The sequence below is a fragment of the Ambystoma mexicanum genome, chromosome 4q (genome assembly GCF_040938575.1).
Source record: "Ambystoma mexicanum isolate Mex_15411 chromosome 4q, UKY_AmexF1_1, whole genome shotgun sequence".
Lineage (NCBI taxonomy): Eukaryota > Metazoa > Chordata > Amphibia > Caudata > Ambystomatidae > Ambystoma > Ambystoma mexicanum.
This window is the reverse complement of record NC_090928.1, coordinates 891,360,999-891,385,827: the sequence shown is the minus strand read 5'-3', so window position 1 is coordinate 891,385,827 and position 24,829 is coordinate 891,360,999. Positions and strand designations below refer to the sequence as shown.

General features: G+C 46.3%; 1 protein-coding gene across 1 annotated transcript in view; it reads right to left on the bottom strand.

Moving 5' to 3' along the window:
- LRPPRC (leucine rich pentatricopeptide repeat containing) overlaps positions 1–24,829 on the bottom strand; it is a 1,926,342-nt gene that overhangs the window by 1,186,610 nt on the left and 714,903 nt on the right. The window contains exons 16-18 of the mRNA XM_069608459.1: positions 6,574–6,631; positions 5,672–5,778; positions 5,382–5,459 (exon numbers count right to left, since the gene is read on the bottom strand). Coding sequence (XP_069464560.1) covers positions 5,382–5,459; positions 5,672–5,778; positions 6,574–6,631 — 243 coding nt within the window. The remainder of the gene's footprint in view (positions 1–5,381; positions 5,460–5,671; positions 5,779–6,573; positions 6,632–24,829) is intronic.

Here is a 24,829-nt window from a genome sequence, read left to right as displayed (position 1 = left end):
AATGGATAGGTAGCGCTGGTCTGGGCGGCGGATAGGGATGTGAAAATAAGCATCCTCTAAATCGGGGGATGCCAATAAAAATCTCCTTGTAGCTGGGGCAGGACCTAATGCAGCATTACCATAAGGAACGTTTGCACATTTAGGAATTTCTTGAGCACCCTTAGATCTAATATGGGCTTCCAACCCCTTCATTTGTTGTGCAGTGACTTTCCTTAGCAGGAAGGAGCGAGAGTAGACTCCTGTAGCCAATCTGTCCTTCGGCACCTTCTCCACTGCCCCATTCTTTTAGCAGGAAGTACCGCAACTTCTCTGGCTTGTGCGCAGGGGAATGTCCGGTGTAAAGTGTATGAACTCCAGCGATTGGCCCTGCTGGAAAAGGGTTAGCACCCATTCATCGGATGTGATGTTTTTCCATTTCTTCACAGTCATCCTCCCACTGGGGTGCTAAAGCGGGAGGACTGGCCCGGGGCTGGTCACGGTTGCTTGCCGGACTGGCCCCTTGATTGGTAGGAGCCACGGTGGGGCCGAGAACATCTGTAGGACTTGTTAGGCAAAGTTTGAATGCAGTACCCTCTGGGACCACTACAGAAAACTATGACTTCAGGCATAAGCAAAACCAACCTTTGATATAAGTCTGTACCACACAGTTTTGGTAGCGGGGCTGACTAGCCAGGCTTATCTCAAGAGGGAATGTGAGCTGTAATGATGTTACACAGAGGTCTACAATCACAGTTGTTCAAATAAACTCTTACTCAAGGTTTCTTGGTTAAAAATACTTATTAATTTTTTAACCATTCAATTATAAAACATTCAATAGAAGGAGGCAATTATATCACACACAAATACACTTCAATTTCAATTCAGAAATACTTCAAGGAGTAAAAGGCAAACATTATTACAACATGAAAGGTTAGAATATTCTTAGACAGTGCAAATATTTAGAGTTCACCAGAAGAGTCAATTCAATTCAATAGGCTAGGCCAAAGTCAATGGGCTAAAGTCTTAGATATGATAAAGCAGTTCTGGTAGTTAAACGGAAAAGTATCTGCAAAAGTTCTTAGAATAGTTTGTAGCAAGAAGAATCATATGTTGGGTCACATGCTGACTAGGCCTGTGAGTTAGGAAAGTTTCAAGTACTTTCACCACGAGAGGTGAGTACTCTGCCTGGTTTTACAGTACCTTACAAATGCAGAAAGAGAGGCAGCTGATGACTTCTGTTCCTGGCAGTTCCTGCTATCTCACTGTTCCTGGGCCTCAGTCGTGGGGACAAGAGGGAGGAAGTCGGGGGACTCCTGCACTGCACTGGAACTGGTCAAAAAGCTTGCAACTGGCAAATCTTCGATTCCAGTAGCTGTAAGTCAAGCACATAAACTGGTGTCCCTCTCCTTGGTTATTCGGTTTCCTGCAGCACTACAACCAGCTCCGAGATAAGGTGTCCAGGTGGGCTTATGGTCAAGTTGATTGGTCCCAACAACTCAAAGGGAGAAGTAGTCCTTGTGAGGGCTTCTCTGCCGAGATGAACTTGGCGATTTGGAACCTGCAGCAGGGCTTCACCTGGCAAACCAACAGTTCAGGAGTTGCAGCAGCCATCCTCTTCAAGCTCGTCTTTGGTTCTTTCGTTCCAGTGGTCGATGCATCCAGATACAGTGATGGCATGGTCTGATTCCAATTCGCTCCTCGTGGAAGATTTCCATCGCCTATGGTTTGTTGTCCGGCAGAAACGCTAGGCTAAGGCCAAGGTTATATCATAACTCGCAATCATATCTTGCAAGAATGGCTATTGTGTTTGCAGCCCTGATAGTCGTGGCTGGGATGGTTATGATTTTCTTGCTGAAGGCATCCAGGCGTTTTCCCTCCTTGTCCGAGCCAACGGAACAGGAACACAACAGGTTGGCTGACCTCTTTCTGGCAGCAGCAGAGACAACCGAGAGAAGTGCAGGTAGTATGTGGAGGCCGGCGCGAGCGCTGTCCGGGGCCCAATATTTTTAGTCAAAAGGGTCTTTTGGCAGGATGTGCCAAGGTGGCTAAACCATCCCCCCCAGACATCCTCCAAAAGCGGAATGGACATTACTGATTTCCTTTGCTGCTCTCTACGCTGGTACAAGACACTGTCCTTGTGCTGCTCTTCTGGGGTGAGGCCAAATATTTTGGCTGAAAGTGTGTGATGCCCCCACTTCAGCCGCTGGGGGTGGTAGGGCTGGGGAGGGGAGTAGAATCTCTAATCAGGATCTACGGTTCTCCATCAGCCATGATGAAATCATGAAACTCGTCAGTGTGAGACGTATGCGTGGACACCACATCCTCCAGGTGGTCTGGATATGTGTCCGTCCCTGTGTCTGACAGTTGCTGGGGCCTTCACTGCCGTTCAACCCTCCTCAGGCATTGCATAGCATCATCCTCCCTGGTTGGCCCAGGGACATCTGTGGGAGGCCACCGGGGCTGGTGCTGGAGCCCAAAGCATTTGTTGCAATGTAGCCACCAGCGTAGCCAAGGTGGATAAAAGGGTGGATAAAATGTCCAATGACATGTCCCTCTGGGGAGGCAGTGGTGGAGCTGGCTGCACCAGAGGCAATGTGTCCCCCACGGGGGATGGGTACAGGGGTAGTAATGCTGGTAGACTTAAGGCTTGCCTCACCACATGGAGAACTAGGCTGCTTCCTAGAAGGTGGTGTCCTGCGTTGCAGGGAACAGTGTGGTGACATGACCGCCTCCACATCGCGTTCCTCCACATCTTCAGAGGAAGAGAGACGTGGCTTCACTATGATGATCACCTCTAGGAGTACCCCCCACTCTGGGATTTGGGTATGATGCTGGTGGTAGCGCAACTAGTGCGGACACTGTGCTGGTGGGGGTTGCAGAAATGGTCCTAACAATTGATGGTGCAGTGGTTGTAATCATGTGAGAAGACAGTTTTTCCCCATCAACGGCGGTACTACAGTCAGACTTAGATGTAGTCTTCGTCAATGGGGTAGCCTGCTTGCTCGTCGATGGCTTCGGCGTGGACGAGGACTTACTTGCCGCTAATTTTGAAGATGTCAACAGGGTAGCTTTGACCATCAACGACGAAGAGTGGCCACTAGACTTTGAAGTGGACTTGCCTGACAGGATAGCCTCCGTCGGGCGGTTGAAAAGTCATGGCTGCTCTTTTCCTCAGACACCCGTTGGGCATTGACCTTGGGCGATGACTGGTCCTTGTGCAACAATCGCAGCTCGTCGTCGGAAGCTTCCCTGTGTTTCTTCCTGCTACCAGCGTTGACTTCATGCGACTTAGACCTCTTACTGAAGGTGGTTCGCTGGGCTGTCCTGCCCTTCCGTAGAGTGGCATGACTCCGTCAGAGGCCCCGCCGGCATCCTCGAGCCACGGGACAAAACGCCAGTGACTATCATGCAGCGTTTTGTTGGAGAAAGACTGGTAGATCTCACAGTCCTGTATTATGTGATGTGGGTGAAGACAGTAAAGACAGTCGTGATGGTCTTCAATGTAGACATTTTTCAGCCCAAAGCGGGCCACAAACCTTGAACACCTCAAAGAAGACCTTGTGGACTCGGCCATGAGGTAGGCCCAAACTATGCAGATGATTAACAAAGATTACCAGCGGCGGAAACGTTCTACGGACTCCGCAACGTCGCCGTCGGTTGTCCAGGAGTCATTGAAAAGGTGCAATTTAATCGGCAAAATTGTAGTAACAGTCATTTTTTATTAAAATTAATTTGAGAGAACATTGGAGGACTCCCAACACGAACGTGCAGTAAAAATAAATCTGAAGATGGCCAAAAGGGGAGGGGTTAAAGGAGATGTTCTTATTGGCTTTCGGCAGTATAACCCAAAATGACTACTAGAGTATAAATGTGACTGAATGTTTAAGTTTAAACTGCTCTATGTTACTGAGGATTCCCAGCTTGATAATGGGGAATATTCACAGCATGTTAATCTATGAAAGACCCAATGCTGGAGAAATGCAGACAGTCATCACTGAACTGATGAACGTGCCTGTCAAATACCTCAGCAAGATCACCTTCTATAAGTCGGCACTCAACACAGGCAACTCCTCTCTGGAAGTGGCCCCTTCCCTGCCTTGAAACTCTGGTGGTGCTGTTGGCTAGTGAGTGTTGGATGGTTTGGTTTTCCTCTGTGCTGCATGATCCACTTGTGCAAATGGTGACTGTGCAGCACTGATTGAGCAGTCATGTGCGAGAGCGTGTTTAGGTCTCCGAAAATGCGTTGCTCAGCATGCACCTGTGCACTCTATGCTGGCTGTCTACCAGGAGAAACAGGATAAGTGTCTAGCTTAACAGCGTCCTGCATGCACCAGCTGTGTGACTGCCTGCAGAAGTGCAGCAAAGCCATCGTCATTGTAGCACTTATGCATAAGGATGCCAGCCTGCCTGCTGAACGAGAGCGCTGAACGTGGCTATATGGCTGATGACCACACCAGATACCCGAGCCACCCAATCCTATTGTAGCAATGCTGCTGGTAATTACAATAGTCAAGCAGTGCCAAGGCCACATAGGAAGATTACAGTAATAAGTCAGCATGACCAGCATAAGAAATGTCTGTACCACGTAGCACAGCAAGAAAAACACGGCTCAAGCTTTTTCTCATTGGGTAACTTAGATTGACTTGCATTGTAAAAATGAAGTTGCCAAATAACCACATTATAATTGAACAGCCGAAGGTAGTCCGTGCTGGTGTTGAGAAATTAGTACAAGGGCACAGCCTTGGCAAACAACTCCACAAACTAAGCAGTGGAATCGTGCAAACTTTATTGAGAAACATCACTATCCGTATCAGTCTACAAAATAAATATCAGTAAGGACAAAACTGCTGTTGAGCTTTGGAAACAGTACTGAGGACCCTCAAAGGTTTACATATACTAGGATGTTCATTCATCTGGGTGCTTTTGCCGTGTGATTACTAATATCCCATGTGAAAGTGCTGCACATCTTTAGTAAGCGTACATTTAACACTTTATGGGACCATTTATTTGATACATTTCATGCCTTTATTGATTCTTGGTGATCCTTCAGAGTAATGGGATTCACTAATTTTCTCGATAAACACTAGTGTACTTCCATAAAACATGTAGATCTGAATCCACCAGATTGGAACACTGACAAGCAACTATTTCCCTATTCTCTTAAAAGCAATGTCGGTGTACTTGGCGGTATATCAAAATATTTAAAGCTAGAAACACCTGCCAATTTTCACACTTTAAATGTACCTCTAGATTTACACAAAAACACAACTTGCGGTAAATAGTCTGGTTACATATGCATAATTATAGAGACAGGGGTATAATAGACTGGCGTCGCTAAAATATCCATGGAAAAGCGCACAAACTATGTAATCAGAAACAAGGGTTTGCGCATCACAACCGACCTTAATTAATTCAGGAACATGATAGGCGTCCAGCAGGTTTCGAATGCCTCTGTATATGTTTGCAGGGATTACTATGTTCTGTGGCAAAAAATAAGGAAAATTACATTCGTTTTCAAACGCAACAAAATGAAATCTGTCCAACAGAAATTATCTCAGACATAATTTAAGTCTCCAGCTCCCTGCTTTGTCACTGAGAAGTGGTGCAGTTGCACGTAAAAGCAGCAATTTAAAACATAATAGATACATGTCAGGCAGGACAGGCATTATGTAGGGAAAATATAAAATTGTACCATCTTCCGCAGTTGATGGAAGTATTGTCTCAAACGCTCCTCCTTGGCCTGTACCTCTGAGTCACTCAGGCTGTCAATCAAGTGATAAAGAAAATAGCCAACAGCTTCTGCGGAAAAAAAACAAGAGAGCATTCCAGTGAAATTACTGAGACTGTCATGTTATCAAGATTAATTTATAAGAAATCATCTTGGTGTGAGATGTCACCCTGATGAGAGGCTCTGAAATGGCAACAATGATCACTGAGGCATAGAGATTATGTGGTTTGGGAGCACATATCTAACTGGTGAGTGAAAGGAATATTAATTAGGTTTAAACCCAGTGACAGCTTTTCGGTATAGAATTTTCCTTCCATAATGTTCCCCCTTCCCACTGTACGACAGAAGTGGTACTGCCAAAGGCCTCCCAGCCTATTCTCCTCGCCTAACCTCGCCAAAAAGTTCACAAACTATTGCAGCTTGAATACATAAAAGTAGATTTTTAAACGTACATGCATTTAATGGTAGCAAGTCATTGTTTCATCAGTAGCAAGAAACGGAAACCGATAACAAATACACAGTTTACTAAGTGATTCGATGAACATATCACTAATAATCTCAAGAGCACTAACAATATATAAATCAGTAAAAAGATTAGCAAGTGGGATACTTCAGTTGGCAAAATGGTTTCAGACTTGTTTACAAAACACATAGTGCAAAATATAGGCAGTCAAAAAAGGGCGTATATATTTTAAAAGATTAATCTGGAGAGATCTTGTCGTTATGAGAACATTTTACACAATGTTTTTTTATATGACCATTCCAAAAGAAGCAATCACTTGGTGCAGCTGTAATCTCGCAGAACCATTATTACACACGAAAAACGAATTTGTGGTGAACTACAATCATAGAAATTGAAACACTACCATTGGGTCCCGAGTGCGCCTGGGAGTAACATTCATTCTTGTACAGCAGCTCGGTTATCTGGTGAGACAAAATAATCGTATAATGCAACTAGGATAACCAAAGAAGCAGAAACAGAACCTGAAATTAAATTCCACTCATAAACATCTTTCAGAAAAAGCATTATTCGAGGCAACTCGGTCTCTAAAGAGGGTGGTGTTAATTGGGGAATAACATTCCAGGATGCTTTCTGAAAACAGGGTTTTTAATAAAATGTAACTAACTAAATGTTTATAATAAAAAATTGTGGTCCCCCAATACAAACTGGCTAAAAAAACCTGTTGGGTTTGTTTCATCCAGCCAAGTTGAGAAACTGCTTTAAGCAATAAAGATTTTCCAGAATAACTTCCTTAGAAAGTCTTAACACTATTAAAGACGCGGAGGCAAGCACTATGCTTCTCTTTCTTTATTTACTTCAAATCAAAAGAGCTCAGCAGCAAGTTTTGATGCACCCAAAACCAGATAGCAACATCCATATTTGACCAGGGTCCAGAAAAAACATACATGAATATAAAAGCTTAATAAATGTCATAAAACTCTAGTCCATAGTGAAAAGTCACTTGGAACAGGAAAATCTCAATTTCCCAGCAAGCTAGGCCCAAGTTCAGGAGAAGGTCACCAAACATGCGACTCCAATAGCAGTGGGTAGACCCCGCCAAATAGGGACCAATAGTGTATTTCCCCCTCTTTCGAGGCTGTGAACTTAGAATCAAACCAAGGAGAGTAACATCAAACTGTAGTCACCGGTGGTAGATGTTTGCAGAAAAATCCAACGCACGTAAGGTTGGCTTGTCCGAAGTCACAAAGAAAGAAAGAAAATATCAAGGGTTACTTGATGTATATATTAACCCTATTCGGTATACAGGGGCGGGAGAGAAAACAGCATTCCATTAATCAACTCTTACATGGCATGTAATACAATAATTCATAAGCGTGATACACGCCCTGCATGTTCTCCAGTCGGGCGGGATAATGCTCGCCTCCGTGTCTTTAATAGAATTAAGACTTTAAGGAAGTTATTCTGGAAAATCTTTATTCTAGGTCAAGACCGGAGGCCCACATTATGCTTGTTTAAAGCTTACTTACCACTACAGATGCAGGTTGCTCTACAGGCTTCAGGTAGAATTGTTTAAAGATAGACCAGCCCACCCAGTCGGCCATTTTTATGATGTCCTCTAAGCGAACGCCAACCTGAAAGGCTTGGGAGGACATACCGCCTCTCACGGAGTGAGCGCCAAAGATGTCTGTATCTATTCCTGCCTGGGAGAGTGCGCAGCACACCCAGCGGCCAGTGTTTGCACAGAAACCGCTTTATGTAGTTTACGAAGCGCTATCAAAAGTTGTCCACTAATAGAGGTTCTGAGTGGTGCGGTCACCTCCTCCTAACCCTTCAAGCATCTGACGACGCAGAGCTTAGGCTGTTCTGTAAAGGCGGGATATGTAATTACTTTCTAATTGCATTTGGTCCTTCTGGGTATATGAAATACTACGTCGGGCGAAAAGGACCTGCCTGCTAGATCGAGCAACTCTGACATCCGAGACGCTTCTGCAGGAGACTAGGCATAAAAGCGTAGTGAGTTTACCAGAAAGGGCAGCGTGAGAACTCCTCGTTAGGAGGCCAGGAAAGAAAAAGATGTAATGCTCTGTTAACGTCCCATCGAGTGTTGTATCGGGACGGAGGCGGTACCGTGAGGCGGATGTTTTTAAGCATCCTGCACACTAGGTGATGTTCACCTGCTGGTAGGCCTTCCACGAGATTGTGCCTGGCTGAAATTAAGGAGCGGTAGGCATTAACTGTCCTGTAGGCAAGGCCCCGGTCTAATAATGAAGCCAGAAAGTTCAAAGTCTCCTCTATAGGTGCTTAAACCGAATGGAGTTCTCGTTCTAAACACCAGCGCGCCCAGGCGCTCCAAGAATTCTAGTACCTCTTGTAGGTAGTGGGGCCCAGCTTTCCTCAATGAGGCTGACTGCCTTGAGAGAAATGCCTGGGACCCTGCATCTTGACCGGAAATCCTCCAAGCCGCTAGAATTAAAGACTTGCTGAGGAGAAGGTGGTAGCGTTGGCCCGCTGGACCTGTTAGAAGATCTGGAGACGGGGTTAGAAGGATTGGAAAATCCGAAGAAAGTTACAAACTGGATACCAGGTCTGAGACTAGCTCTGCCTGTTCCCGACGGTCCTTCACCAGGGTCCTCGCTATCATGTTGAAGGGAAGAAAGGCGTAAAGAATACCGCCCGTCCACTGCTGTAGGAATGAATCCGTCGCTGCCGCTGCTGGGTCCGGTCTCCAGCTGTAAAACTGTGGCAGCTGTGCGTTAAGGTGGGAGGCAAAAAGATCCTTAGCCATGGGGCCCCAAACTCGTTGGAGCCAGCAGAACATGTCGGTGTTCAGCATCCAATCGCGGTAGTCGGAGTGGTGGGAGTGCCTGTCCGTGACTATGTTTCTGAGACCTGGAAGGTACTCCACTGACGGAAATGCAGTGTTCCAGGCAAATGCCAAAAATCCTTTGCTAATTCTGCTAGAGGTCTTGACTTGGTGCCAGCCAGATAATTGATTTATCTTACTGCAGAAATGTTGTCCATTTTCAGCAAGATACAGCAACCCACTCTGCCTCTGACGAAAGATTGCACGACAAAGGAGCCTGCTACAAGCTCCAGGCAATTTATGTGCATCTCCAGTTCGTGGGAGGACCAAGTTCCCCCTGTGGCTATTGCACCGCATCTCGCTCCCTAGCCTGAGCGGCTGGCGTCCGACTCTTATATCCGGGGCAGACCCGAATATCGCCCTGCCGTTCCAGGCTTCGATGTGTGTGAGCCACCAGATGAGCTCTAGGCCCAAACCTCGTGCTGCGCTTCGAATCCACGCATCCCCTGATAAAGAGTCCCAGGCTTGCGCAAAGAAAGCTATTCTCCCCCCTATGGGAGACTGTAATGTCAATGCTGTAATGTTTGCACTGGCATGTAGGCTGTTGGGCAGGATATCTGGCTGCTCTCCTCCAGTCGCATACTCTTCCTCGTCTCCTGAAAGGGAAGAAGGTTTCTGAATGCTCTTGCCAGGAGTTGTGTTGCTCTCTTCCATGTTTTGGTCTCCTGTCAAAAGAGTGTCGGCCGGAGGAGCGACCTCTGCCTCCTCCGTCCGGTAAACATTTTTGGATGCAAATACTCTTAATAGAAGCTTGTGCCTTGTCCAGGCAGTGAAAGTACCAACAAACATTGACATTTCTTTAACTAAGGGATCACCAAATAAGAGCCCTTGAGCTGCTGATCCCGACTCGGAATCTGCCAGTTCGCCCAATTTTGGGTCAATTTTCAGCAGAATGCTCTTTCTGCGTTCCGTAGAAATGGCACAATTGGCATTTCCTAGCATACAGAGTGCCCTCTGGGACCCTCCTGCGAGAATGGTGGGGTCAATTGGATTGGCCATGTCAATGGCCTCTTCGGCCAGATCGATAATTTTTGCCAGGGGTCCTGTGATGTTAACGACTTTTTCTTGACAAGAACACCAGACTCGGCCAATGCCCTTCTTAGGATTCATAACGTTCCTCCCCCAGAAAGGTGATCATTTTGGTATCTAATTCAGGGGTCAAGGCCACCTTGTCGGGGATTTTCTGGCCGGGGGCACTCAGAGCGGGGCCGACACAGTCTGGCCTTCATGTAATCAGAAGCTCTTGATGACTGTTCCCAGTCCGTTGCCTGGGATGGATCAAATCTTCCGGATTGAACATACTCTGAGTGGCATGTTTTCCGGGTGCCTGCTTGGGAAGTGGGACTGCCATATTCCCAGAGGTAGAGGGTCTAGACCCTATAGTAGGCTTGTCCTCTGAGGATAGGGGGGGTCCGGTCCTCATACTGGCGCTCCCCCTCGATATATAGTAGACGTCATTATCGCCCTGCAGGTCTTCCTCCGGGCTCGAGGGTCTGCCACCCGCATTGTCTTCCTCGGGGTGAGAGGGTATGTTATCGGAAGGGGTTTCCTTCCTGGTAAGAAAGGCTGTTTTAAGCCTGGAGAAGGCATCCGAGATGGCAATTGTAGTTTGGCTAGGCTGGCTCGGAGGGGTGGGGGGAGGCTTAATAGAATCCTTACTCTTGCGAGCCGGTGTACATCCCCCATCTGACATCCCCCTTCCTTTTCTGGGTTCTTTTTCTTCCCTGCTGATGCGCCATTTGTAAACACTCCTCCATGCTGTCTAAACGGTGCTGAATGGGTAACAGCAAATCACAGACAGCTTTCTTTATAGTAGTTTCCACAAAGGATTCCAAGACCCTCTTAAAACTAAATGCCATAGACACATCATTACATTCATAGCCCTCCTCCTCTTCCTCAGACCATGCTTGATCTGGATGTGGGGGGTATTGAGCTGTCATTGCAATAAATGTTCCGTTGCACCCTTTAAAAAAAAAAATGTATGTAGTGGGTGATTTTGGCCACCTTCTCGCCAACCTACTCTTTATCCAATACGATGAATCCTTTTTTAAAAAAATGCTTTAAATTCCAATGAAACTATTGGTAATGCTGAAGCTCGCTGAAATCTCACTCTGCACTCGTAAAATCCGTTGTAAAACAACGGAAATAAGAGAGGAGAGCGCCAGCACAGAGGAAAGGACCAAGAGGAAGCAAGCACTCCCTCTTGTGTCCTCGCGAGTAACAGTGCCTGCTCGCAATACGCTCCATGCGGCCTCCGTCTGCCACATGGAACCTTACTGAGAGCAGGGGAGGCGCGCGGAGCGTCGAGACCAAGGCAAAAAAGAAATCAGCTGTGACAACACAGAGCGAAGCTCCGACTCTGAAAGGCAGTCTCCGACGCCAGCCTGAAAGGGGAAACCTGGCGTCTGAGAACGGAAAGTCCAACACTACGCGTCCTCAAAAGAGGAATAAATAGCAACGCCACATGGGCTACTCGAAAAGTGCATTTGAAAGGAAAACAAAAACAATTTTGAAGTACACAGCGCAGCTACTCTAGTATAAAATGGTAAAGATTTATGACAAATCTATATGCTTATTAACTAACTTAACCTAATAAAGGATAATAGAATGAAATGAACCTCTCTTGCTGTGCGCAGCAAATAAAGAGGGGTAAATACACTATTGGTCCCTATTTAGAGGGGTCTACCCACTGCTATTGGAGGATTGGAGTCACATGTTTGGTGACCTTCTCATGAACTTGGACCTAGCTTGCAGGGAAATTGAGTTTTTCCTGTTCCAAGTGACTTTTCACTATGGACCAGTGTTTTATGACCTTTATTAAGCCTTTATATTTTTTATGTATGTTTTTTCTGCACCCTGGTCAGCTATGGATGTTTCTATCTGGTTTTGGGTGCATCACAACTTGCTGCTGAGTTCTTTCTATGTGTAGTAAATAAACAAAGAGAAGCATAATGTGAGCCTCCGGTCTGGACATAGAATTATTTGCGCATGTCACCTCTGAGAGTTTACAGCAGGTTCAGATGTGCTTATACTTACAGGCTGAAATTGGTGAAAGCAGCTGGTCCATATACTGGACCACAACTTTTTGCCCCGACTTTCACCGACTACATTTTTTTAGATACTGTACTAATATATATAGCACTTTATATTTATAGCGCTTTAGAGTATATAGCGCTTCAATAAATGTGATGGCATTTTGTTGCCAGCAATAATGTGGCACATACATAGCCATTTTTATGTTGCCAGTATAACATGTGAATAGGTTGCTGGTGGGATTCCTAATGCAGCAAAAAGCTCAATGTGAAACTGCAGAGCGTAAAAGTACACCAAATATGTTTTCTATTCTCTTGAATACCTCATGCATAGAAGACTACATTATTGAACATTATTTATATAACTGACTGATTTAATTAACAATTACTAATCATTAATGCTAACTTCTTATTATAATATAGTCCCATGTACAAAATGAGGTGTAAATACATATTTTGACATTAGTTTTTGAAATGTGCACTGGCATTTTTTTTTCTTCTTTCTCTGTCTGTTTGCAGAAAGCAGAAAGTATGCGCGAAAGTAAATAATTGAAACAGTTGCTCCCTGAGCAAAGATTCTATTGTGTAAAAGTGAAGGGTAATGCTGCCTTTCAACCTGATTGGATGAAAGTGTCTGCAGATATATCACGTAGGCAAAGTGGGTAGGTGCAGAGGTCTGCTAAGGGGAAAACTGACAGAGGGGAGTTAGTTTGTGTTGGCTGGGCTATGAAGACGGAAGTTTTTTTTTGGTGTCACTTAGCACTGGCTTGGAAGTTTCGCTGTGCCTCCCAGACACCAAGATTACAGGGACGGTTCATGCTGACTGGGCCTGTTCTTCTGAGGGTAGCAAGGAAAAGGTCATGTGGGAGAGCCACAAATATTTCTGGTAAGCAGACACAGTTTAAGTGAGGTTATTGTGTGCTGTTGTACAAACGAGTGATCTAAAAATGTCATGTAGGCAGAGTATCAGATAAAATCCCCTGCATTTTAATTTGTCATGTTCATAATGCTAAAAAGTAATGTCTATTTGCTCTGTATCTGTTTTTTTTTTGCTCTTCTTTTATACAGATAATGGTGAAATGCACATGGTAAGATTTTTATTGAGAATTGTATTTGTTTACAATACAAACAATATATAAAAGCAGATTGTGTAGAGTTTGTTTATTGCATTGGAGATTGCGTATGTGGACACGGGGGAGATTCAGTTTCTTTGGTAATACATTTGTCGATTTGCCCATGTAGATAGAATAACAAACAGAATAAGCAGTTATAAAAATACGTGTGTCTCCCCTCCTCATGTTGATTGGGGGATTCTGATATAATATATAGATTACTGGGGGTCTATGAACCAGTAATGATACCTACGGGCGCATAGATCATTGGTGTAGATAAGCCTTTGACACCGGCCACAGGCTGTAGGTGGCACTCTATATAAAGTGTTGGGTCCCCTTGCATGTATAGGTCCAAGGCCCTCTATAGATCACAAGGAGGTATTCTCATAGAAAGGAAGGTTTTGTTCATGATGGTGTAATGATGTAAGGAAGGAAAATATGCTCACCACTAAATAACCTATCACCGCAAAATACCACCAGTAGTATATATTACTGGATTCTCCAATATAATGTAACAAGGTATGGTCACTAGAATAATATGAGGCCAAACCCAATCTAAATGCAAGGATAAGTATTACCAAACTACCGCTCATCTTCTGGCGGTAAGAAAATACTACCAAACATCAAATATACACAAAATATCCTACAATACATTTTCACTGTTTACCGAAAAAATGTGAATCTGTTTAATGTCAATCGCAAAACCTAAAACCTGAAAAAGTATTCTTTTGAAATATGTGGTAAAAAAAATACCACTGGAACGGAGAACTTTTCGATTAAGACTGAAACATACTTCCACATTTCCTAAAGTAGAAGGCTAGAGTAAGGACTACCTATGAAAGTATTTCGAATAGCTACATTCCCTCCTACAGCTTCCTATCCTTTGAAATCACGTGCAGATGCTTGCTGCCTGATCCAGACCGGTTTTGCAAAATCCATTCAGGTCTGCCGCTGTGGCCAGTGCAGGTTTTATGTGCATTTTGCAATGGAAGTGATGCCCTGTGTGCGTTTCCATACAATTGTGCACCAATTTCCACCAGTTCCTTTCATCAATGGTCAAACATACGTTTTTCTTGGAACAGTAACTTTTTCATCAGGTCGCCTCTCCAGTCAAGATCAAGGGGACTGACTTTGGGACCTTAGTAAAAAATATTGCAAGGGCAGTTGACACTTGTGGTTAGATTGCCGTTCAGTTCAAATGAAGATACATGTCTTGATAACTTTACGCACAAAATAACTCAAGGTGCCATTGTAGCCCCTAAGCGAGACCTTCACAGAATTCATGAAAACAGTATGGGACAGAGCAGTCTCAGCACACTCCGTATCAGAAAGATTGCACTAAATTGCTGTACTGCATCTAATGACCCAATGTTTTGGCATCGAATACATGAGCACATTTTTTGGTCAAAGGCGAAAGAGGATCCTGTCCCACTGCTTTCCAAACAGTGTCAACAAAGAATTGAGGAAATTAAATGCATTTGACAGCAGGGTCTTTGCCTGAAGAACCTTAGCACTGCGAACCATCAATGGAAATTGGGGGTATATTTAACACACTTAACCTGGTGCTGGTATGTACTCGCTGAATGACATACTTGCTGCAGTGTGCCACAAATGAAAGTACCTATATTATTGATGCTTATGTATTAATCCATAAAAAGAGGTTCATGTAAGACTTGCCACACTAAAGTATGTCTCTCTATTTTACCGTATCCACCACATTTGGCCAGTCTAACAATCTAGCATTAAAAACTGTCAACACGTTTATGAACTAGGATGCAAACATTATTTGCATTAAATAATCCTACACATTCATTTAATGCAAAAATAAAATTCTAATTAATGTCTGGGATACCTCAAAATAGAGAGGCAGACTTTAGCGTGGCTAGTCAGTCACACACAAACCTCTTTTTATGCATGAATGGAAGTCGATAAATGGTCTGGTATTCAAAATCCCTCTGTGATGCAGCCAGAGGTGGTGTTAAAACAATTGCCTTATTTGCTGAAGAGTAGGAGATCCCCACTCTCTGGAACGGGGAATACCAATAAACAGTGTACTGAAAGGAAGAATTAGAGAACATAATTTTATAGAAAAGTATCAAAAAGTTGTCTTTAAATTGATACAAAATTATTAGAGGAAAAAATCTTAAGTGAATCAAAAGAGCAGCAATTTAATGAAGGTAAAATCACAACTTTGATAAAGTACACAACAGGGCTAACAGCTCATGCGCACCCATCAATCAAGCAATCGATCCTAATCCAATCCATCACCAATTCAACATTTGTGTTTACACAACACAATAATAAAAATACAAATCATTTGATCTCGACATCAATGACAGTGATCAACAAAATCATTCTTTTTCGTCCATCTGGGACTGGGTCCAAGTAGTCATCGAATAAGACATAATCGCAATTTCCAAGACTATAACAGGACCGACTGATATATATGGGATACATTACTCACCGTAATCGTATTTCTGATGCTTGTATCTGCTTAGATTCACATGCTGTGCATAGGCCGACATCTAGTGGAAGCTGCGGAGTATTGCAGTTTGTTTTTCGAAACTAGAAAATGGGCGTCGACACAGGGCGTGCCAGTAATACTATCCCTAGTGTGACGTCCACTGTACCCAAGATCCCTCACGCGTCTAGGATCCTCAGATTGTATTTTTTCTGACATGAGGTAGCATGAGGAGTAACGTGAGTACAGATAATCCAAGAGAAAGGTAAGACTACAAGCAACCATGCGCCTTCTCTCAGAGGGGAGGAAGGGTGGGTCGCATGTGAATCTAAGCAGATACAAGCATCAGAAATACGATTATGGTGAGTAATGTATCCCTTCTGAGGTTTGTGGAATCTGCTTAGATCACATGCTGTGCATAGATTAGCGAGCAGTACCTGAAGAAGGAGGTGGGATGTGAGAAGGGTCATGAGCAAATAAGTGTCTTAGAACCACTTGTCCCACTTGTGTATCTGCCTTGGAAGGGGTGTCAATGCAGTAATGCTGAGTAAAAGTGTGAATAGAGCTCCAAGTAGCTGCTTTGCAAATGGTGTCAAGGGGTACATTTGCAATGAAAGCCAGAGTGGCCCCAATGCCTCTAGTAGAGTGGGCTCTTGGCGTGAAAGGCAGAGTTCTTTCAGAGAGTGAGTAACACAGCTGGATACAGTTAATAATCCACTTCGAGATGGCACCTTTAGAGACGCGATCCCCCTCTCTGCCTGTAGCTACGGAGACAAACAGTTGATCTGTTTTTCTTAGCGGTCTGGTTTTATTTACATAGTAGAGGACCGCCCTACGCACATCTAGGGTGTGTAGTTTCACCTCAGCCGAGCTTTGAGGGTCCTGGAAGAAAGCCGGAAGCTCGATGGACTGGTTTACGTGGAATTTAGATATAAACTTAGGTGAGAACCTAGGGTGTGTGCGTAAAACCAGTTTGTCTTTACGACAGTAAAGAAGGGATCCTGCACTGACAGAGCCTGAATTTCACTAACCCTTCTTATAGAAGTAATAGCTACTAAGAAGGCCGTTTTATAAGTCAGGTGTTTGAGACTGCTTTTATGCATGGGCTCGAAAGGGGGGCCCATGAGCTTAGATAGCACCACATTAAGGTCCCACCCTGGTGGTGGGTTTGAAATAGGAGGGTGAAGTCTCTTTACTCCTTCCATGAAGGCTTTAACTACTGGTACTTTCCACCACAAGACCTTGCTATGGGAAGTGGTGTATGCCGACAGGGCTGCCAGGTGTACTTTCAGTGAGTTAAAAACCAATCCTGCATCTAGCAGGTGGAGCATGTATGTAACAATAGTGGAAGGAGTGCAATCAACTGGGTTGATTTGTCTACTCTGGCACCAGATAACAAATCTCTTCCACTTGTCAAAGTAACAGTGCCTTGTGTTTGGTTTCCTAGATTCCTTTAGGATGTCCATACACCTCTGTGGTAAATTGAGATGTCCAAACTCTATGACCTCAGGAGCCATGCTGCCAGGTTCATTGAGTTGGGTTGCTGATGCACTGTTTGACCTTGGTGCTGGGACAGTAGGTTGCACCAGGCCGGAAGTTTGATGGGCTCGCACACCGCCATCCTGCGTAGGTGTGGGAACCACGGTTGTCTTGCCCACATGGGAGCAACTAGGACGAGCGTCATCGACTCTCTGTTCATCTTGTTGACCACCTTCCTGGAGAGGAGTTGGTGGAAAAGCGTATGCAAACATCCCTGACCAGTTCCCCTGGGAGTCTGGTTGGGGGAACCTGGATGCAAATCCTGGGCATTGTCTGTTTTCGCTTGTGGCGAATAAGTCTATAGTGGGGAAACCCCACTGAGAGAAGATATCTTCTACGACATCTCTGTGTAGAACCCATTCGTGTTCCTCTGGGAGGGAGTCTCTGCTCAGAGCATCCGCTAGGGAATTGAGCTCCCCTGGAACAGGTTGTGATGACAGGAAGATGTTCCGTCTGAGTGCCCATATCCAGATTTTCTGGGCAAGCTTGGACTGATTTGGCGAACGAGTCCCTCCTTGTTTGTTCAGGTAGAACATGGCTGTCGTGCTGTGTAGTCCGGATTTGCACCGACAGGTTTAGTAGGTAGGGCTCGAACGCTTGAAGCGCTCTGAATACTGCCAGAAGCTCTAGCAGGTTGATGTGGTTCTTGGCCACTGAGGGAGACCAGAGACCCTGAGCTGTGTGGTGGAGATGGTGAGCTCCCCACCCCGTCAGACATGCATCAGTAGTGACTACTGCCTGTACTTCGGGATTGTAAAAGGGTTTACCCCGTGCAAGATTCACTCTTGTCCACCAGTGAAGGCTTTGTACTAGTGTTGGCGAAACGACCACTAGATCGTCACACTGACCACTTGCCTGAGACCACTGTTTCGCCAACCATTCCTGCATGGGACGCATGCACAGGCGCACGTGGGGGACCAGGTAAATACATGACGCCATCATGCCCAGCAAACGCATTGCTTTGCGTACCGTTATTTGGTGACCGGACTGATATTGCGGAATTTGCAGTAGTATATTCCGAATCCTTTCCTCTGAAGGAAATGTCAACCCCTCTTGAGTATCTAGGATTGCTCCTAGGAACTATTTGGAAGTGCTTGGCACCAGGCTTGACTTTTTCTCGTTGATTGAGAAGCCTAATTCGTGGAGGAGGTCGAAAGTCCTTTGAATGTTTGTTCTTCAAATTACTGGGGTTTCCCCCTTTATGAGCCAGTCGTCCAGATAAGGGTACACCGGGATTGCCTCCCTGCGTAGGTGTGCAGCCGCCACCGCCAGTACCTTGGTGAATACCCTTGGTGCCGAAGCTATCCCGAAGGGCAGTACCTTGAACTGGTTGTGCCGACTGTCCACCTTGAAGCGCAAGTACCTTCTATGCGCTGTGAACATGGAAATATGAAAATAAGCATCTTTCATATCCAAGGTTGCCATGTAATCCCCCTTTTTTAGGAGGGGGATTACCTCTTATAGCGTAGTCATTCAAAACCTTTGGGGCTTGACATACTTGTTGGCAGGCCGTAAGTCCAATACTGGGCGCATTGTCAAATCTTTTTTTTGCACAAGGAAGTAAGTTGAATAAATACCCTTGTTTACCTGGTGTCCCGGGACGAGTTCTATCGCGTCCTTTTCTAGCAGATTGGCGATCTCCTCGAGGAGAATCTTCTGATGTTCTAAAGAGTGTACTCTTTGTCGTGGAGGATGGTTCCGGAGACGCTGCAGTAGTTCTATACAGTACCATGCGGATACTGTTGACAGCACCAATCTGTCTGATGTGATCCCTTCCCAAGCCTGGGTGAAGTTGGAAATGCGTCCCCGTACTGGGGTTGCGTGAGAAGGGACCCTGAACTGAGCGTCACTGCTTTGGTGGAGGCGTGCTGCCTCCTCTACTGGGACTGCCTCTGCCTTTACCACATCCTCTCCTATTACCCCTGCCGTAACCCTGGGTAGACTGTTGGCTGTTGTTCCACTGTGTACCCTGCCCCTGGGAATAGTTTGATCCTCTCTGGGAATTTTGGCCGCGTGGGCGATGAAAATTTCCATTCCCTCTCTGGTTAGGGGGTTTATTGGTTAACTGGCCAAGGGACTTGAGTGTCTCATATTCGTCCTTGGCATTCTTCAGCGCGTCCTCGACCGCCTTACCAAACAGATCGGCTTCCACCAGTTTGTCCAACAATGATGCCTGGGTTTCTGCCTTAAAACCAGACTGCCGTAACCACGCTTGTCTCTTGATAACAGTACCTTCTGCTATCAATCTGCCTGCGTTGTCCGCGGCGTCAAAAGTTGCTTTTAAAATGCAACCAGACACGGCTCTACCCTCTGCGGAAATTCGTGCTAACTGGCCCTTTAAGGGTTCTGGTGCAGAGGCTATGAGTGCCGCGACTTCTTCCCACTGATGGCAGTTGTAGCTGGCCAACAGGGTGGTGGAGTTTGGAATCCTTGCCTGATAGGCGGACGTTGAGGCTACTTTCCTGCCGAAACCATATAGTTTTTTGCTCTCCTTGTCTGGAGGAGCTTCGGACGATGACAAGGGTGTTCCAGCCCTCTTACGAGTGTTAGTGACCACTGGGGAGTCTGGCTTCAGATGTCCTCTTATATAGAGAGGGTCAGACTGGGCTGCCCTGAAAAGTTTTTCAACTCTGGGATTGACTGCTCTGGTGAGGTTCGGGTTCACCAGGGACGGGTCTATTCTTCGCTGAATAGACTTAAGGATAGGGAAGGTCTGGGCAACAGGCCTCCTTTCTCCCACTAACTCCTCAGCGAAGTCCCTCTCTTCCTGGACACCGTGGGTGTCAATATGGAAATGTTCTGCTGCTCGTTCGAGAACCTCGTTCAGGAGGGGTTGGTTATCGACAGGGGAGTCGGTAACCGGGGCTTCCTTCTCTACCGGGGAATCTACTCTGTAGGTTTCAGAGTCTTCCTCTTCTTGGTCCTCATCCCCATAGTAGCCCGTCCCGGTTTGCTCTTCTACCATGCCAAATTCTTGGTCCTCACCAAAGGAAGTCTCTCCTTGATACTGTGAGTATGGCCGTGAGTATGGTTGTACATCGAAGGGGTCCGCAGACCTCATAGGTGTCTCAAACCGGGGCTTCTTACTCGGGGGGGATAGGATCATTAGAGCCTGAGGGTGTAGCCCCTTGTGGATTATATGAAAGGAAATGCTCTGGATTTTTATCATAAAAGTCTGCCAAAGAAGACATCCTTGACATGACCCTATCTATGTCATCACTCGACCATTCTTTGGAACTGGGAATGACTCCCTCAGAAACTGGGAATGACTCCCTCAGAAACTTATCCTGAGTAGATTTGCTGGTTTTAGAAATAGCAGCAGAGTTGGGCTTGTCTGTCTGTTTAGGAGGAGTGGAGTGTTTCACAGGTGTGGAAGAGTGCAGTGGCTGCTTCTGCTGTTTTGCCCCCTCCCCGTGAGTTGAAAAGTGTTTTCCCTGTCCCTTTGTGGTTCCGGAGGTTTTCGACGCCTGGCGTCGAGGATCGGGGGTACAGTCCCTGTCCTTCGAACGTGGGGCCGCGCTGATCTGGTCTGTGGGCTCCGACTTCTGGCGAGCGGCCTGGGGGTGGAAGTCGTCTTCGTCCTCCGACGATCGAACTTCTGTTAGCTTAGGGAGCCAGGCACTCTTGGCAAGAGTGGATGATTGCCTGGAGTCATGCGGCGATCTCGATCGAGAATGCCCAGAGGACACCGATTCGGACCGTTCTCCATGTGCCTCTTTCCGAGAACTCAACGTCGTCGAGTCTCGGTTGGACTTCGTGTGTTTGGTGTGAGTGATGTGTGAAGCGCTTGTGTCGAAGGGGGGTCTTGCCCATAGCCGCACTGTCGGACGACCTTCCGAGGTCGGGGACCTGCGCTCGGCTGTCTTTCGACACCGTAATGCCCTCGCCGTCAGAAAGCACGGCGTCGCTGCCATCGCTGAAGGCGCCCTCCGCTGCCATGGGCCCAATGCTTCGAACGGTCCTTAAGTGTCTTAGGTTTAAACCTACTACACGCTCTACAGTTCGCATCGGGGTGGTCCCTCGGCAAGCAGAGATTGCACATGGCGTGCCTGTCGACCCAAGGGTATTTGCGATTGCACTTGGGGCAGAATTGAAAAGGGGTACCCTCCATACGCACCTTGAGGCAGCGGGCTGGTAAGTGTAGTAAATGTATAAGGTGTACCTATATATCAAGAGTGTAGAGTATGTCCAACCCCCCCACTCTCCCTACTTGCAGGGCCAAGGCCAGAGGACTTTCCAAGGCCCGGGCCGAGGCCAGAGGCCTTCCGAAGCCCAAATCCGTAGTGCAGCAGCCGACGGTCGAATTCTTCTCCAAGCCGGCGTCGAGTGTCGAAGTTGGGATGGGGAAAGGATGTAAATTAATCGATATTTTAGCAAAAGTATGGCTAAGGCCAGGGGACTCCGCAAAATGCTTCCGACCAGTATGGCGGAAAAAAACAATCTGAGGATCCTAGACATGTGAGGGATCTTGGGTACAGTGGACGTCACTCTAGGGATAGTATTACTGGCATGCCCTGTGTGGACGCCCATTTTTGAGTTTCGAAAAACAAACTAATACTCCGCAGCTTCCACTAGATGTCGGCCTATGCACAGCATGTGATCTAAGCAAATTCCACAAGCCTCAGAAATATGGGATACATTACTCACCGTAATCGTATTTCTGATGCTTGTATCTGCTTAGATTCACATGCTGTGCATAGGCCGACATCTAGTGGAAGCTGCGGAGTATTACAGTTTGTTTTTCGAAACTCGAAAATGAGCGTCGACACAGGCGTGCCAGTAATACTATCCCTAGTGTGACGTCCACTGTACCCAAGATCCCTCACGCGTCTAGGATCCTCAGATTGTATTTTTCTGACATGAGGAAGCATGAGGAGTAGCGTGAGTACAGATAATCCAAGCAGATAGCCAGAAAGGTAAGACTACCAGCAATCATGCGCCTTCTCTCGGAGGGGAGGAAGGGTGGGTCGCATGTGAATCTAAGCAGATACAAGCATCAGAAATACGATTACGGTGAGTAATGTATCCCTTCTGAGGCTTGTGGAATCTGCTTAGATCACATGCTGTGCATAGATTAGCGAGCAGTACCAGAAGAAGGAGGTGGGATGTGAGAAGGGTCATGAGCAAACAGGTGTCTTAGAACCGCTTGTCCCACTTGTGTATCTGTCTTGGAATGAGTGTCAATGCAGTAATGCTGAGTAAAAGTGTGAATAGAGCTCCAAGTAGCTGCTTTGCAAATGGTGTCGAGGGGAACATTTGCAATGAAAGCCAGAGTGGCCCCAATGCCTCTAGTAGAATGGGCCCTTGGCGTAAAAGGCAGAGTTTTTTCAGAAAGAGAGTGACACAGCTGTATACAGTTGATAATCCACTTCGAGATAGCGCCTTTAGAGACGCGATCTCCCTCTCTGCCTGTAGCTACGGAGACAAACAGTTGATCTGTTTTCCTTAGCGGTCTGGTTTTGTTTACATAGTAGAGGACCGCCCTACGCACATCTAGGGTGTGTAGTTTCACCTCAGCCGAGCTTTGCGGGTTCTGGAAGAAAGCCGGAAGCTCGATGGACTGGTTTACATGGAATTTAGATATGAATTTAGGTGAGAACCTAGGATGTGTGCGTAAAACCAGTTTGTCTTTGTGGATAGTAAAGAAAGGATCCTGCACTGACAGAGCCTGAATTTCACTGACCCTTCTTATAGAGGTAATGGCTACTAAGAAGGCCGTTTTGTAAGTCAGGTGTTTGAGACTACTTTTATGCATGGGTTCGAAAGGGGGGCCCATGAGCTTAGCTAGCACCACATTGAGGTCCCATCCTGGCGGTGGGTTCAAAATAGGAGGGTGAAGTCTCTTTACTCCTTCCATGAAGGCTTTAACTACTGGTACTTTCCACCACGATACCTTGTTATGGGATGTGGTGTAAGCCGAGAGGGCTGCCAGGTGTACTTTCAGAGAGTTAAAAACCAAACCTGCGTCCAGCAGGTGGAGCATGTATGTTACAACGTTGGAAGGAGTGCAATCAACTGGGTTGATTTGTTTATTCTGGCACCAAATAACGAATCTCTTCCACTTGTCAAAGTAACAGTGCCTTGTGTTTGGTTTCCTGGATTCTTTTAGGATGTCCATACACCTCTGTGGTAAATTGAGATGCCCAAACTCTATGACTTCAGGAGCCATGCTGCCAGGTTCATTGAGTTGGGTTTCTGATGCACTGTTTGACCTTGTTGCTGGGACAGTAGGTTGTACCAGGTTGGGAGTTTGATGGGCTCGCACACCGCCATCCTGCGTAGGTGTGGAAACCATGGTTGTCTCGCCCACATGGGAGCAACTAGGATGAGCGTCATCGATTCCTTGTTCATCTTGTACACCACCTTCCTGATGAGGAGTTGGTGGAAAAGCGTACGCAAACATCCCTGACCAGTTCATCCACAGGGCGTTCCCTTGGGAGTCTGGCTGGGGGAACCTGGATGCAAATCCTGGGCATTGTTTGTTTTCGCTTGTGGCGAATAGGTCTATAGTGGGGAAACCCCACTGAGAGAAGAGATCTTCTACGATATCTCTGTGAAGGACCCATTCGTGTTCTTCTGGGAGGGAGTCTCTGCTTAGGGCATCCGCTAGGGAATTGAGCTCCCCCGGAACATGTTGTGATGACAGGAAGATGTTCCGTCTGAGTGCCCATATCCAGATTTTCTGGGCAAGCTTGGACAGATTTGGCGAACGAGTCCCTCCTTGTTTGTTTAGATAGAACATGGCTGTCGTGCTGTCCGTCCGGATCTGCACCGACAAGTTTAGCAGAAGGGGCTCGAACGCCCGAAGCGCTCGGAATACTGCCAGAAGCTCCAGCAGGTTGATGTGGTTCTTGGCTACTGAGTGAGACCAGAGACCCTGAGCTGTGTGGTGGAGATGGTGAGCTCCCCACCCAGTCAGGCATGCATCTGTAGTCACCACTGCCTGTACTTCGGGATTGTAAAAGGGTTTTCCCCTTGCGAGATTCTCTCTTGTCCACCAGTGTAAGCTCTGTACGAGTGTTGGCGAAACGACCACTAGATCGTCCCACTGACCACTTGCCTGAGACCACTGTTTCGCCAACCATTCCTGCATGGGACGCATGCGCAGACGCGCGGGGGGGACCAGGTAAATGCATGACGCCATCATGCCCAGTAACCGCATTGCTTTGCGTACCGTTATTTGTTGACCTGACTGATAATGTGGAATCTGCAGTAGTATATTCCGAATTCTCTCTTCCGAAGGGAAGGTCAACCCTTTCTGAGTATCTAGGATTGCTCCTAGGAACTGTTTTGAGGTGCTTGGCATCAGACTTGACTTCTTCTCGTTGATAGAGAAGCCTAATTCGTTGAGGAGGTCGATAGTCCTCTGAATGTTTGACCTGCAAATTCCTGGGGTTTCCCTCGTTATGAGCCAGTCGTCCAGATAAGGGTACACTGGGATTGCCTCCCTGCGTAGGTGTGCAGCTGCCACCGCCAGTACCTTGGTGAATACCCTTGGTGCTGAAGCTATCCCGAAGGGCAGTACCTTGAATTGGTAGTGGCGACTGTCTACCTTGAAGCGCAAGTATTTTCTGTGGGCTGGAAGCATGGAAATATGAAAATAAGCATCTTTCATATCCAAGGTTGCCATGTAATCCCCCTTTTTTAGGAGG